The sequence below is a fragment of the Ammodytes marinus genome (assembly GCF_949987685.1).
Source record: "Ammodytes marinus genome assembly, chromosome: 15".
Classification (NCBI taxonomy): domain Eukaryota; kingdom Metazoa; phylum Chordata; class Actinopteri; order Uranoscopiformes; family Ammodytidae; genus Ammodytes; species Ammodytes marinus.
The window spans coordinates 14,027,417-14,043,269 of NC_137219.1; the positions used below are offsets into that span (position 1 = coordinate 14,027,417).

Consider the following 15,853-nt stretch of genomic DNA (forward strand, 5'->3'; position numbering starts at 1 on the left):
ACTAATAAGTCTACTCTGCAGTTGTAGACTTTTGACAAACATAACAAAACAAAACAAATAAACAACCTGTCATAGACTAACTCCCTGGAGCAGTACTATATCCCCAGGCTAAATAACACCAAGCAGCCAGATATCAATTTGTTTCCATAAAACCTTCCCGAATTACAAAGAACTCTCAGTTTAATGGAACAAACTATATCTGTCAGAATAAAGGGACCACCCTCGACCCCACACTAATGATCATTTAATTACGTACGTGAGACTTTTGTTTTTGACAGTGTAAATTCTCAAACACCAAAAGCAGTCAGTCTCCCACGGATGGACCCAACCAGTCGGAGACAAACCCACGGGAGCAGAACCCTGCCGGAGTATATCCCCAAGTGTTTGAATAACCAAGCTGGGCAACACTACTACTAGGAATTTTCCCCGAGATGGACTACACCAAAATGGAAAACACCACCATCGATAAACTAGTTTATCTATCTAATACATAAAACAAAGGAATTCCTAATTCCTGGACAAAACAAAATCAGCTGTTTATATTCACCTGATTTGAAGAAAGCCTCGACTCGCTCAGTTTTGGCTCTGGATTCCGTCACCCCTCCTCCGTCCAAGTAGAGTCTGCAGACAGCCTCTTTTGTAGCAATGTTCACTGGAGGTCTTTTGTCGAGAGTCGTGGACTCCCCCGTGCCCGGTGCAGGCTCTTCTCGTCCAGAGGATGAGGATGTTGGATCCGGCAACTCGAAGGACCATTTGTTACTAGAATTATTTACCCAAGTATTTGAATAATTGAAACTGAATCAGGCCTTCTTGAAAGCAGGTGAAATTTACTTGCAAACAGCATACAAGGGAATCAACAATGTACCTGGCTTGATACATGGTTGAATACATCGAATGAACAGTGTACAGAGATTATATGTAGTGAAATGTGTAGGCGTATACACTCGGTTTGTGTGTCCAGCCCGTTTTGCTGGCGAAAGCAGAAATGTTTTAATTAGGCAGATATTCCCAGAAATTCATCTCAGCTGGTGTTATCCTTCATACAATGTCTGATAACAGAATATGGGGAGTGAAACTACTGTGCACATGAATGCGTCATACCTCTGTATGTGCCAAAATCTTATTAGGCAGTTTCTTCTTCAAGGCTAAACAACAACTTGTAGCAAAACACTTTGGAGTTCTTTGGGACAAAGTTCAACAGCCAGAAAGCATGTATTGTGCATTAAAATATTATACAATAAAGCAAATTAAATTCTGTTAACAGCCTCTGTCCCTCACTTCGTCTTCCGGTATCCAGTAGAGGGTGTGCTGTTAGCCTAGCTCCTGGCGGTCGTGCTAATGTTGCTAATTCGGTGTACGTCATGGTACGTTCGCTAGATGGGAGTATATCCCTCCCCCCAACACACAATCTCATACTGGCTCTGTAGTAGTCAAGAGCACTGCATCATACCTTTTTAGTTCATATCACCAATGCTTTTTTTCTCTGTCACGCAGTTTTTGCGCTCCCTAAATTTAAAAGCTCCAAAAATTTCGACAGTGAATGAATATGTCAATGGAAGGAAAATAAATTCATAGCTCATTTCATTAAATAATTTCAGTAATTTTTCTAACAAAAATGCCAAACATCAGCTGGTGCCTCCTTCTCAAAGGTCATCATTGGATTTGCTCTTAACACTACTTATTTATTTATACATACAAAGAAATCATGTGTACATTCTCCTCACATGCTAAACAGCCCAACCACCTAAAACGCAGTTCTCCATAACAAGCTACTAGTCACATTTCCAGCTGCTAAATAGTTCGAGCATACAGTATATACTTTACTTATAGTGTCAAGCAATTCCAAGTGAACAGTATGTTTGCACTTTTGATCACATAGCTGATGTCTGTGTGCAATTTGGCATGTGTGTGTTCTTTCCAACTGTGCTCACCTCTGTGGCAGGAAAGCAGGAGGGAGGGAGGGTAGAGTGCATCTCCTAGGAGCAGTAATCTCCCGACAATGATTAAATCAATATAGTTGTTCAGCAGGACATACTGTGAGCACACAGGAATCTATCTATTTATTGAAGGGAAAAAACGACAGGTGCCCATCCCAGTGAAGCCACCTTAAGAGGTCTATGTCTGCAAGTGCCTGTATAGGATGATGGCGTGTTAGTCATACGGATCAAGAAATCTCAAAATGTCAGTTTCCGGTTAAAGGAAGTTGTGATGGGTTTTTTTCACTACTCTCTGGCATTTTATAGATTCAAATTTTAAGTTGCAGGCAGCCATTAAACATTTTGTTATTGTAGTCTGGCTTTTTTCCAACCTGATCCTATTTACTTTTGCTACTGCAGTAACCACACCTTTTTTAATTGATTTACTATTGCAGAGATGAAGGCACTAGAATAAAACAACAGTCTGTGAGCTACGTCAACAGTGCTCTTTGGTTTGCATTTGCTCTCACGCCTTCAAGCTGTTAATGTGAGTCTGACTTGCCAGGGAGCCAGACCCAGAGGTGTTGATGGTAAAAAATTAGAGAAGCATTTAGTTGCTTAGGTTGAGGTCTTGTTTTATGGCTTTTTACAAATGGTAACCCACCCTCTCCCCAGCGCACACAAGCTGTCGGATTACCTCTAATGTGGTAACTTGTAGTGGGAGCTGCAGAAAGGTGGGGCTCCCCTGTGACCCCTCAGAAAACCAGATAATCATAGTAGCTCTGTTTCACTATTTATTTTATTGACCACCATAACATTCACACAGTATGTGAATTAACAGTGCTGTGAAGCATCTGTCTAATCCAATATTCTCTGCTTTTTATAGAACCTAACCCAGTTATTTTGCTTTAATGATTCCTTTAATGAAACGTAATACAGTTATTTATGTCTGTGCTATGGAAATATCCTATGCTTTTCACCAAGATTATAACTACAGTATGTCGATGGGGGGTATGATTATTTTGGAATCCCACGATTCGATTTCGATTCTTTGGGTCACGATTCGATTCAAAATCGATTTCTTGATTCAGTTCAAAGGAGAATTTCAGGATCTACTCTTTTCCACTGTGTGCTAAGAAGCGTTGTAGCAAATTATGGCCAAGAAAGCAAATTAAAGTCCATGTCCTATGATCTATTTTCATTTTATGTGAAGCTTGTAATGCAAGTGATCTTGAGGCAATTCAACATTACCGGCGGCAGCTAAATACATATTTAAAAAGTTATATTAAAATAAATCTTTTTCATTGATATTTGCAAATTATTAATAGATTCAAAATCTCAGAAGATAGGAATTGCAATTTTTACATGGATTCTCACCACCCCTAATGTCTATGAGATTCAGACTGGACTTTTCTGACTTTTTTTCTTGTTTAATGATCGGAAGATTTGATAGAACGTTTTCTCTTTCGTTCTCTCTTTCTCTCTTCCTTCAGTGAACAGAGTATCTGCCAGGCGCGGGCCTCTGTGATGGTCTACGATGATGCGAGTAAGAAGTGGGTGCCCATCAAGCCCGGGCAGCAGGGCTTCAGCCGCATCAACATCTACCACAACACTGCCAACAACACCTTCAGAGTGGTGGGCGTCAAACTGCAGGACCAGCAGGTGAGACACGTACAAATTATGAGGGGACATTTCTGATGACTTTAGAGTCCTATTCATCTGCTACACTTCAGTCACTGATTTCCTCACTGCATTTCCCATAATGACTTTTGAGGACCCCTTGTGGTATACAGCTGGTGCACACACTGCTAATGCTGGGTTCAAATGATGTGTGATTAATTGAAGAGATGGCACAGACTCCCATGTTAATGCGTAGCAAGTGAGCAAGACGATATCATTGAGGAGTTGGTCCTGTGAGAATTTAAAAAAACTGAACTGACAATATCACTTTATATCTACTAAATATGGTTTTGATTACATTTAATGAATGCCATTGAATATATGCCCTTTGATGTGAATGATCAATATTTATTGTTCTCAGGCATATTCGTATTAGTTAGTGCCTTATAAGTTTGGATATATCGGAGCTTTTCTCAGTCATAGTTACGACTTGGAAGTTCGTGTAAGCGGAAACATTGATTTGAGATGAAAGCATAAGCGTTAGCAAATAAAGAGAGCGTTGTAAAAAAAAATTTGAAAAAAAAGAATAGTTCCTAGAATACGTAGTTGTGCATTTTCTCCAAATACGTTTTTAGGTTGTATTACAATTGATTTTTTTTAAGGAATTGTCGGTGTAGAAATGTGTTTCTCTTCCCATTTCATGATGGATTTATTCAAATATCATTGCCTTGGCTCTTTAACTTGATTTGTTAAAAATTAAAGAGGTGAAAAACAATCCAGCATTCAAAGTCCACATCTGATCCAAAGAAAATTGAACTTAATTACAAAAAATATGTTTGTCAGTAAGTATTGTAAAGGGTGAGAAAAATTAGGAAGTATGACAATTACAATAAGTGACTCAAACATCATCTCCTCCTCCATTTATGACAAGGCAGTTGCACATCATCATCATCGACATATTAATTCACAGCTTCATTTCCTCTGTCCCCACCCACAGGTCGTGATCAACTACTCCATAGTGAAAGGCCTGAAGTACAATCAGGCCACACCCACCTTCCACCAGTGGCGTGACGCCCGGCAGGTCTATGGGCTGAACTTTGCCAGTAAGGAGGAGGCCACCACCTTCTCCAATGCCATGCTGTTTGCCCTCAATGTCCTCAGCTCGCCTGACGGTGGAGGTATGGATTCATCCTCACACGTGGTATAAAAATGAATCTATCTGGTATTTGAATGCACACGTTTGAACACTTTTTAATCAATCCCATATTACACAGTCCTCTCTATTACTTTTACAGTATGGACCTCTTTCATTGGGCGCTGAGGCCCAGGTCTGTATTTGACTTCCTGGCTGGCTGTGAGATTTTTCTAAATGCTTGAGTCAATTTCAAAGTCTCAGTAGAGAATTTTTTTTTTAATTCTAAAACTGGGGTTTGGTCCATAGTACAATCGACTACTGCTTGTGAATAGTTTGTGTTGATTTTGGTTTTGATAGTTGATAAATGGCACAATATTCAAAATTGTTGATTATATGTCCACATTCAATACAATTCAATGCTCAAAGCCTATGAAGTGTAATAGCTAAACTAAGCTGTACTACCCTCTGCTGGTTACTAACATGTACTGCAGCTAAACTAAGCACACAGCGACCACCAATAACAACAACATCAGGGACTGACGAGTTATATTCTTTTTGATGTATTTTCATTTAGATGGTGATCCAGAACTATTTACGGATTTGCAAAGTGAAAGTATGTTTTTAGGGTTTTTATAAATTAACAGTGAACAATTTCAGTTTGAGCCCTGACCTGTAATTGAAGCCAAACTCACACCTACTCTTGGTTTACCAAATATCTTCTGACCAGCTCCAATTACAAGCTACTTATAAGCTGTGTGTGTGTGTGTGTGTGTGTGTGTGTGTGTGTGTGTGTGTGTGTGTGTGTGTGTGTGTGTGTGTGTGTGTGTGTGTGTGTGTGTGTGTGTGTGTGTGTGTGTGTGTGCGCGTGCGTGCGTGAGATATTGAGAGAGAATATCTGTGAGACCTTAACTGCCATGTCACCCCATCCCATCCTTGTGACCCTCCTATTTGTGGCTAAAATATCCCATATGGAGCCTTACTGTCGTACCCCACCGGGCTCACACAGCACCGCTCCTTTATTTAGGTGCATTTGGAATTGGGATCATGGGCCTCGACTTGCAAGGAAATAACTTCCTTACTTACCTGACATCATCGGTTATGCCATTTCTGGCTGAGAAAAGGAACAAAGTAACATAGAAAGGGTGGCATAGAGCAGAGGAGGTTTCTCATCATGCTGCCTCCAGATTTTTCACCTGGTGTCCTCAGAAGGGTTTCCTCAGCCATCATCATCCTCAGTAAGTGTCCCGCTGCAGAGCAACATGTCTGCCAGCCATGGCATGTTTTCCATGGTCACAAGGGTTGATGGTGAGAAAGTAACTGAATACATTATCTGAAGACATTTTCTTCAGTACAGATTTGTAGTACTTTATTGCTACATTTTAGCTTAAAATATTGTACTTTTTACTTATCTACATTAATTTTGCTGTACTTTTTGGATTAAATGTTATACAAAAACACATCATGATGTTATGTAATGCAATGCTTTGTGAAATTGTAATCCACTGGTTCCCAAACTTTGTGGCAGGATCTAATCCCCTCTAAATTCCTTAGATGCTTTCATTTGAATAACTTTTTCAGATTCAAAAAGTTGCTATAATTCTGGTAAAAAGAAAAAAGGTTAGAGAAAATGCTCTCCAAAATAATCTGCTGTAAATCTATGTAGCAGAACTACATTTTTTTACTGATTTTCTATATCTATGTAAATACAGTAGATATTGAAGAGGAGAAAAATATGCTTTTCTGTTAAAAGTTGGGTTTTTTAAATTAATATTTTGTAAATTTTTTGGAGAAAGCTTGGTTGGTAGCTACGATTGGCCCCCTTTGTTTACTTACCCTTTGATTACATGCCCGTTTATATAGCCTAGTCTGCTTATTAACACCATATTCTTTTTCAGCACACTAACAGAACGGACTGGTATAAGATTGTGTGGAGTTATTCACTGGTTTTGACAAAAAGTGATCTGACAACAAGCATTCTCCAGAATCACTGTCTCCACCTTTAATGGCTGAACTATTTCATCTTAAATAACACTAGAAAAAAAACGTATCATGAATGAATTTGGGGGAATTTTATTTGATATTAACAGACAAAAAACATTCAAATTCAGAGAGAACCATTGTGTCATTTTTGAAGTGATTGTTTCCATCGGTCTGTTTCTGTCTTGTGGCTGCTTTTTCTGAAGAGTAGTCCATAATCTCTTAATGCAGTGTCCTTAATGCAGTGTGTGTTTTGAAGAATGAGAGAATGAATGAGTACAAGTGGGAGGCATAATTGATTTTTCTGTGATCACATTAAAATAACTCGCACAAACGCACTTGCACTGGTCTCCTGAGCTTCTCTAACATTCTTACAAGTCTGCTCAAGCCTCTCTCTATTTCCCTCGGGCTTCATCTTCTTCCATGACCTTCACCATGGCAACAGCCAACGCCGTATACCATACACCATGTCAGCAGTAGAAAAACACACACACACACACACACACACACACACACACATATGCACTGATACTCATGCGGTGTAACTCAACACCGGGGTGATATTGTCCCCTTTACATCTACCTAAAGTCTATTAAAGTCTGCAGAAAGGCTTTGAAGTGTTAATGAAAAGTTCCAGGTTGTTGTTCAAAGACAAAATCCCTGTAGTGTCACCTTGCAAAAAATACATTGTGTAGTTGATGGCAGGTAGGAAGAGAGTTGGCAGGTGTTTGTGTCCTCCTTACACACATTTTTGGGAGATTTCTGCAACAATTATTGTAGCTGGTACTTCAAGAGAAGTTCTGTATTTATAATGCATACATAGATTATCCTGCTAATTTATGTTCAGAATTGCTGTTTGTTTAATTGGCGCCTGATCAGACATGCAGTTTGTCATTATTTCAGCATCTTGTTTTCTTGAAGAGAGAAGTGGTTTCTTTGCTGTTTACCTGTTAAGACCTCAGGACATTTTCTACGTTGTATGTTCTTGTTCCAAGCTGTGTGTAAATTGTATGTTTAGCGTTAAGGTTTGCCAGCAGAGCAAATTATTACCATGAGCTAACAAGCAACAGTTCAGTACATTTCAGTTTTCTGCCCCACTCGTTATTATAGCGCCAACAAAGGAAATCCACTTCCACTTTAAGGGCTTGGAGCAAAGGTCAAGTACATTTTATTTATACAAACAAAAGAAAGGAAGAAATCCCAGAAAGATGAGTGCTTAATCTGATAGTCAAAGAACGGCATATGTAAGGCAAAATTACCATGAATATGAAAATACAAAAGACACAAGCAAAAAGCAGATATATTGTATAGAAATGTGTTCGTAGTAGTTGTAATCCGTATTGTCACTTTGGACCTCAGCCTTTACAAAACTGCAGTTGTTTTAAGCCACAGCTCTGCCTCTTGTCGACTGCCCCCCATGCTCCAGACACAGCCAACGGAAATATCACCCCTGGGTGTTCCTGATGTCATGCTAGGCTTTGGAAGTTTAATGACTGGTGCTCTGGTGATATGTGATAAACGGTGTGTCTGATGCACTCTGTTAATAGCCGTCCCAGAATGAGGCTCTAACTCTGTCCCACAGCGGGGTGTAGTCGCTCATATACCAAAGTGCTAAACTGAGATGTTCATGTGGCAGACGATGACATCATGAGGCAATATTGACACAGTGACTTTGGCGCTGATAAAGAATTTTTTCCTGCTATTACAGTGATAAAGAAGCTTTTATTGATAGAATTTTCTGATTTTACAAACCTGTGTATTTCTGTACTTAAGCCCATGTTGATATCATGTTGGCATGATATTGTGCTGCTGGAATATTTCCTCTTTTCCCTCTTGGATTCTTTTCTATTGTGGTTTACAGTTGAAGTCCTGTGGTTTGCAACATGTTGAGCAAATTTCTGTATAAACAGCTTGTAGGCAAAGTACCTCATATGATGCCTGCTGTCCGTTCTTTCAGTAAACACTACTTACAGCCTACAGGGACTGTTTTATGTAAGGTGGTTGTAATTTTGTGGGGCTTGTTTACTTATTGAAAAAATTCTCACGATCGCTCTCTACCGGTCTCAAACAGATTATACAGGGACTGAAAGAATGTTATGTAGACTTTCTCTGAATCCCTCAACAAACATAATCAAAAAAGACACAAGAGTACAACACAATTCAGTGCACTGAACTATGCTATCAATAAAAGCTATGGATGAAAAAAAGCTACCAAGGCACTTTTATGTTGTGAAAATCTATCTTACGCGCAAAAGTTACATTATACAGAAGGAGACAGATGGTAAAGGGAAAATAGAAGTAGAAAAATGAGACTATATATAAAGATATACCTACATAACATATATAAGATATATATACAGTATATACACGCATCATCACAACGTCCAAGAGACCACACATTGAAGTCACAATGAAAGGAATTCAAAGCAGAACAATTCCTCACACCTTGAAGCTTGAATCAGCAGTAGTTTCTGTTGCAGTTTTGCTTTATAAATGACCTCAAGATTAATGATTATCTAAACTGTTATGGACAAATCTCTAGTCGATTAAAGGGACTCACACCCATCGTGCAATTGAGAATTACAGCACTATCATACCATCCCGCCTCCCCCCACACCCTCGTTCCATGCTTGTATCACTGGTTTCACTTCAGAGGTGTCGGCCAGAATACCACTTATGGCCAAAGGCGTCAGACTATAAGCATGAGACTAGGAGAGGAGGAGTAGGGTTTTATCCGCTCTTTATTTTCCTTCTTTCACAGGCACAGTCACATATAGATTGCGGGAAAAGAACAAAGGTTTAAACTCCGCTCGTGAGGAGACGTTACAACAGCTGTTGCGACCCGCGAATCGCATGCAAACTATATTATAACAGCGATCGGGACTGCATGTAGGCTACATACTCACACACGGGTGATTCACATTTAAACTCAGATAAACACGTTTCCATGTGGAATGATCGCTTACTGCGGCAACGCTCACACATCTGACCGAGGGAGAAGAGAACGGAAACTAAACAGGCTCTCTGTCCGACTGACGTCACGGCCCTAACTGACTGCTATCCACACTGAACAAAACACATTTTAACACACTGTAAGAACTAACAACACTGTAACTTATGAACGTTGGGGCCTTTTCTACAATGGTCGCTACTCGCTGCTGTCTGCCGTGGAATCAAAACAAACCCTCTAGTTGAGAATGCGCAATACAGAAGCAGACCGCAAACAGACAGGTCTGTCGGCCAATCAAATCGTTCGGTCCGAACGATTTGATTGGTTGAATTTTATATATATTTTTCATAATATTATGAGATTGAAATCATTGTTTGTTTTTACTCCTGGTGGGTCTGTCTTATATTTTAGAGTGTAATTACCTTATTAATACCATTTTAACCTAATCCAAAAAAAGTGTAAAAATGCACCAAAGGTAAGAGTTGCTTTAATTAATAGTTTCAGCATGTGTATCATCAAAAAGCGGAGAAGGTTGACACATTAAAGGAGAACTGTGAATTAGCAGCTTAACTTAATTAGGAATACAGAAGACGGCGGTTGTGTTTGTTTGTTTGTTTTCGTGTGGTTGATCTTTTTATTTTTCCACTTTGTGTCTTTCAGGTCCAGTCGTCCAGCGCCAAAATGGGCCGTCCTCAGAGGAGAACGAGGCACAGAGGAGGTAGGCTTTCTCACCGCCGTATACAAGAGCAAACAGGAAGCTGTCTCCTCTCAGCATTGCAAACATCAATAAGCAAGATATTCATTTCTCAGCATATGAAAGAAAACATTTTTAGATGACAAAGACAAAACTGTGGCACTGCAGAAGTCTGTCAAACAACACACTAGGCCAGATGTATTAAAGCAGCTGGGGTTAAAAAATGACAGCGGCATCCCTCCTGTTTGTAGGATGATGGAGCAACATCAGATGCAGGCGCACAAGGAGAGGGAGCGACGGACGTCAGGATCAGGTGAGGCTCAAACAAATAGGCCCACGCCCAGTTACATAAACACACACACACACACTCTCTCATTCAGGCCGCTTTGGAGACCAAAGTGATTTGAATGCTGCAAAGTGTGTGCTCCTAGCTAAATAAACACTAACGGAAATAAAACGTCACAGCACACTCCAGGGAGATACTGCAAATGGATATTTGCTCTGCTTTGTTGCGCTTTTATTTTTTAATGAGGGAAGTTATCAGTGTTGGATCAGGCAGCGCACACTTTACTTTCCCACAGCAAACAGGTGCTTTCAACATTAAAAAGATAAGAGAGAGTTCCAGACTCTGATACAGTACGGTAGGTTCCTCCAGGTAAACAGGCGCTCCCCACTGTGGTTTGTGTTTCCCGCCTTAGTTTCAATCACTACTCCTCAGTCTGTACGCCCTTATGCTTTCTTGTCCATGCGCACACATAAATGTTCAAGTCTGCCCTTTTAAATGCACATGCAGACTTAAACATCCACCTCTGTCCCCGCTGTCAGTGGCGATATCAATACCTCCCCACCCCCCTGTCCCTGCAACATGCTCTACTGCCATCTCTTTCTTCCAGCTACCGTTGGGGGCAAATGCCATATGCTTTCTGACCATGGCTCAGTCATGTTGCATTCTGCTGCTTGTTATTTTTTAATTATCAATATTTTTGATTATTTCTTATTTGCTATTGGCTTCCGTTGTTTTGGATTGCTCCTTGATTTTCTCATCTTTTTACTTGCTTGGTTGCTCAGTTGGTTGCTTTTCATTCTTCTCACGTTTTTCTCTTTTCTGTTCTCCTTTGTTTGTTGCCCTCCTTTTCGTCCTCCTCTGCATCTGCATCTCATCTTCCTGTCTCTCTCTCTCTCCCTCTCTCTGTCTCTCTCTCTCCCTCTCTCTGTCTCTCTCTCTCTCCCTCTCTCTGTCTCTCTCTCTCTCCCTCTCTCTGTCTCTCTCTGCCCCCGTCCGTCACAGTCGTTTCCACTCTCCAATATAAAGTCTCCACCCCTCCCACCCACCCAGACACTCCACCCGAGTACAGACAGTACAGGGCTAGCACACTGCCACCCTCCTACATGCGCGTGGCCTCTGCCTCTCCCCCCTCCTCCTCTCCCTGTCAGGAGAGAGAGGTGACGGCTAGGGACAAAGCCCAGCTCTCGTCCCAGCTGTCCACCTCTCTGGCCTCGGCCTTCTCCCCCGTGCAATCAGGTTTGGCCACCATGGGCCGACAGGTGCGTCAGATCCCCCTGTCCCCTCCCTCTGCCGCCCGCCACCTCCACCTCCAGCAGCAGCTACAGCAGCAGCAGCAGCAGCAGCAGGATGTCATGCTGCCCCCTAAACACGGCACCTGGTCCGCCTCCCATTTGCAGCAAATGTACGCCCAGTTGCCCTCTTCCAACTCCCCTCCCATCATGATGGCCATGCCCGTGAAGCAGGGTTTGCCCCCGCAGCCCGTCCTCCCCATGGCCCACCCCCTCCCACCCCTCAACCCCAGGATGAAGCCCCCGGCCCAGGACCCGAGCACCGTGTCCACTGGCTCTCACCAGTACAGCCAGCAGCACCAGCACCAGCCCCTCCACCCTCACTCTAACGGCCAGCCCGACGACTCCTACTCCCCTCATTCTCAGCACCTGCCGCTCACCCCGCAGTACTGCGATGCCGTCCCCCTGCCTCCTCTGATAGGTCAGACAGCCCCCAGCCACCAGCCACAGTACCCATCCACCTTCCACCCTCAGCAGCAGCAACAGCAGCATCAGACACAACAACAACAACAACAACAACAGCAACAGCAACAGCAAATGTACTACCAGCAGGCCCAGCCCCCCACCACCACCTCCAACTCCTCCTCCTCGCCCCCCTCTTACACTGCCATGTCTGACGGGGGCTCGCCCAAGAAGACCCCCTCCCCTGTCCCCCAGCAGGCCTACATGGCCAGCAGCAGTAAGTATGAGGAGGAGAGAGGAGGACGTACAGTAGTCTCTCAGAAGAGGGAAGCTTTTGTGTACAGTGTGTGAATGCCTGTCTGTTCATGTGTGTATGTGTGGCGTGGGTCAATGCAACTTGCCCTTAATCAGACACATAAACATGAAAAAACATGAAAAATGCAGGTGTCATACGCACACCATATCTGTAGGGCGATCTAATAGATTTTAGTCTAACGAAAGCAAACAGATGACTGACTGTGTAAATTGTTTCAGCACAGTGCAGCAGATCAATAGGCCGTTAAACTAACTAACTAAAACTAACACAGCTGAATGTAATTCAGACATCACTAACTATTATTTACACCACATGCTTTTCTTGCTTTTAAATGTCAGAATGTCTTCTGTGTGAAAGGCATACAACCTTAATAATACAGGCAAGCAACTTAAGTATTTGAATGTTTTCTGACTAGCCAAGATAGTCACCTAAAAAAACACACAGAAGAAAGGGCTATCAGATGGAATTCAAGTGCTTCTCTGTAGTTCATTCAAGAAAATAATTGTATTCTTTTATTTGGCTTCTGCCTTCACATTCATAAGCCCTGTTACACATGTAGGCGTTACATGCCAACTGAAGCGGTTTGTGGCTTGAAGGCATCCCAGGTATTTGAGTTTGCTAGGAGCAGGTCTTACTTTGCAAGAGATTTTGGATGAAGGATATGGTGGAGTTTTTAAAACTAAGTTATTTGAAGACAATAATGTATAATATATTATATAATAGATAACAAATTCAAGGTTCAAGGTTTTTATTAATGTTCCAAGAGGGCGAATCTGTTCACAGCATAGGAGGAAGTGGCTAAAAACACACAACAATACAAGACAACAATGGTTAAATATAACATTATGTCAAATCAATGGCTCCCTGTGAAGTAGAAAATCTAAAAACAATACTTAGTGGTTAAATCCTTTCCACTTGCTGCCCAGTGTTAGGTGTTTGCTATACAATTTGCTATACAGCTCAGACGGTCTTCATACAACCATCCAAGGGGTACAAGCTAAGCTAACCCATGCAGTCATTAACCCATCCCTAATTCTGCTCCTTCCAGGCCCCCCTGTCTCTGCAGGTATGCTTTCTGTGGCGCCTCCTCCGGCTGTTGCTCCAGCACCCATGGCTGGTCCTCCGGCCCCACCACCCCCACCGGGTCCCCCTCCCCCCATGGCGGTGCCCCCACCCATGCCCCCTCCGCTGCCCATTGGTGGAGGGCCTCCTGGGGGCCCGCCCGGGGCCCAGCTCCAACCCTCAGGACTGGCTGCTGCAATAGCTGGGGCCAAACTACGTAAAGTAAATCGGGTGAGCCTCCATGCTCAGGACATGTAGATCCAGTCCCACTGGTTTGATCTTATCAGTTGTTAATTGTGTATTTGATGAGAGGGGGTGGGGGAACAGCTACACAAAAACACACACATCCTTCACCTCTCCCTTGATTTAATTACACAGACCAAACCTCAGGAAATACCTGTTATGTCATAAACCCAACACTTTCCAGTCCTAGGCCATGTTATCAGTGTATTTGATGAGAGGGGGTGGGGGGACAAAGAGCGCTGTCAGTTGTGAAACCACCACAATATCAAACAAAAGAAATGAACCCTGTTCTATAATGTGTTGTTCAGGATGAGAGCAGTCCGCCCAGCTCTGGAGGAAAAAGTGACTCCAACCGGTCTAGTGGTGGCAGTGGCGGTGGTGGGGAGGGTCTGATGCAGGAGATGAATGCCTTACTAGCTCGCAGGTATAACAGCTACACAAAAACACACACATCCTTCACCTCTCACTTGATTTAATTACACAGACCAAACCTCAGGAAATACCTGTTATGTCATAAACCCAACACTTTCCAGTCCTACTTTTTTACCTGCAGTAAATGTTTAACTCAAAAAAAGAATTATCTGCATCAACTAGCACTGCACCGTATCGGTTAGTGAATTATTTGAATGTATATCTCATTGCTTTTTATCTTATTTTATTCATGTGTTCATTTCCTCCTCTCATAGACGGAAAGCTTCAGAGAAACCTGATGAAGTAAGTGCTGGACCTTTAGGCAATAGTTTGGCATTTGGGGAAATTGCTAAAAATGTTATTGTTGAATGATAATGATTACAACCACTTTCATAAAGGTCTTTTAAACATAAAGGTGGATCTGTTAGCCAGTTAGCTCAGCTTAGCATGTGGACTAGAAGCTGGGGACAAACAGCTTGCCTTGCACAGTTTAAGGTGGGATTTTTAATTTAACCTCATTGGGAAACTTCCAGTAAAGCTGACTGACTATTGTGTCGTGATGATTATTCTCTCTCCCTCCTGCAGGACGACTCTAGTGGTCGAGGTGTGCAGAACTCAACAGGTAAAAAACAGCCTACTCCTATGCCACATTACTGTATACGCACACAGCTATTGCATTAGTTCCATGATCTCAAAACTACAGGTTTTAAGACCCTTTTAAAAAAGTATATAATTTCATGTAATCTCCTTTCCCTTTCCAGATGCTCTGAAGAAGCCATGGGAACGATCCAACTCTACAGACAAGGCCTCACTGGTGTCCAGGTCTGTAGGAGTGAATGCAACTTTTGTCGGAGTATGAAATTGCAAACATTTCAGCATCAAACACAGGGATGTAGGCATAAACATTTTATTATTTGCACTGAATGGTCTGGTCCATATGCCATAAATCAAAGAAGAATTGTCTAGGCTGTGGTTACGTGGAACAGAAATCCACTCGAACAACACATAATCCTGGGGGCGCCCTTAGCTCAGTTGGTAGGGCGTCCCCCCCATGGGCCTCGGCCAGCAGCGGACCCGGGTTCGATTCCAGCCCGCGGTCGTTCTCTGCATGTCACTCCCCTCTCTGCCCCATTTCAACTCTGTCTCTACACTATCATTAAAGCATAAAAATGGCAAAAAAAACAAACAAACAAAAAAACAACAACAACACATAATCCTTAAATATATAGTAATACTCAAATTAAATCTGTTTTCTCCTTTTGTGTTGCAGAGTGAGACCTATCGGCAGCACTAGTGAATCAGACACAGAATTTGACAGGATGAAACAGGTTGGTATAATTTTTTCCCTGGGGTTTTTATTACGTGGAGGATTTTATGCATCATAGCAATTTTACACACCCTGGGTCGTTGAACAAACAAACAAGCCTGTCTTGTTTTGCAGGAAATTCTGGATGAGGTTGTACGAGAGTTGCATAAGGTGAAAGATGAAATCATTAACGGTGAGCAACGCGGTTCAAAGCATGTCATTTGATCTTTTCCACATTCTTGTTTT

The 15,853-nt window shown here is 42.1% G+C and overlaps 1 protein-coding gene across 1 annotated transcript in view; it reads left to right on the forward strand.

Annotated features, from left to right (window-relative positions):
• Window positions 1-15,853, forward strand: part of evla (Enah/Vasp-like a) — a 32,566-nt gene that overhangs the window by 14,811 nt on the left and 1,902 nt on the right. The window contains exons 2-13 of the mRNA XM_080042473.1: window positions 3,410-3,578; window positions 4,534-4,714; window positions 10,259-10,316; window positions 10,544-10,605; window positions 11,581-12,546; window positions 13,634-13,878; window positions 14,199-14,314; window positions 14,577-14,604; window positions 14,887-14,923; window positions 15,063-15,123; window positions 15,572-15,629; window positions 15,743-15,800. Of these exons, the coding sequence (XP_079898599.1) occupies window positions 3,410-3,578; window positions 4,534-4,714; window positions 10,259-10,316; window positions 10,544-10,605; window positions 11,581-12,546; window positions 13,634-13,878; window positions 14,199-14,314; window positions 14,577-14,604; window positions 14,887-14,923; window positions 15,063-15,123; window positions 15,572-15,629; window positions 15,743-15,800 (2,039 nt within the window). The remainder of the gene's footprint in view (window positions 1-3,409; window positions 3,579-4,533; window positions 4,715-10,258; window positions 10,317-10,543; window positions 10,606-11,580; window positions 12,547-13,633; window positions 13,879-14,198; window positions 14,315-14,576; window positions 14,605-14,886; window positions 14,924-15,062; window positions 15,124-15,571; window positions 15,630-15,742; window positions 15,801-15,853) is intronic.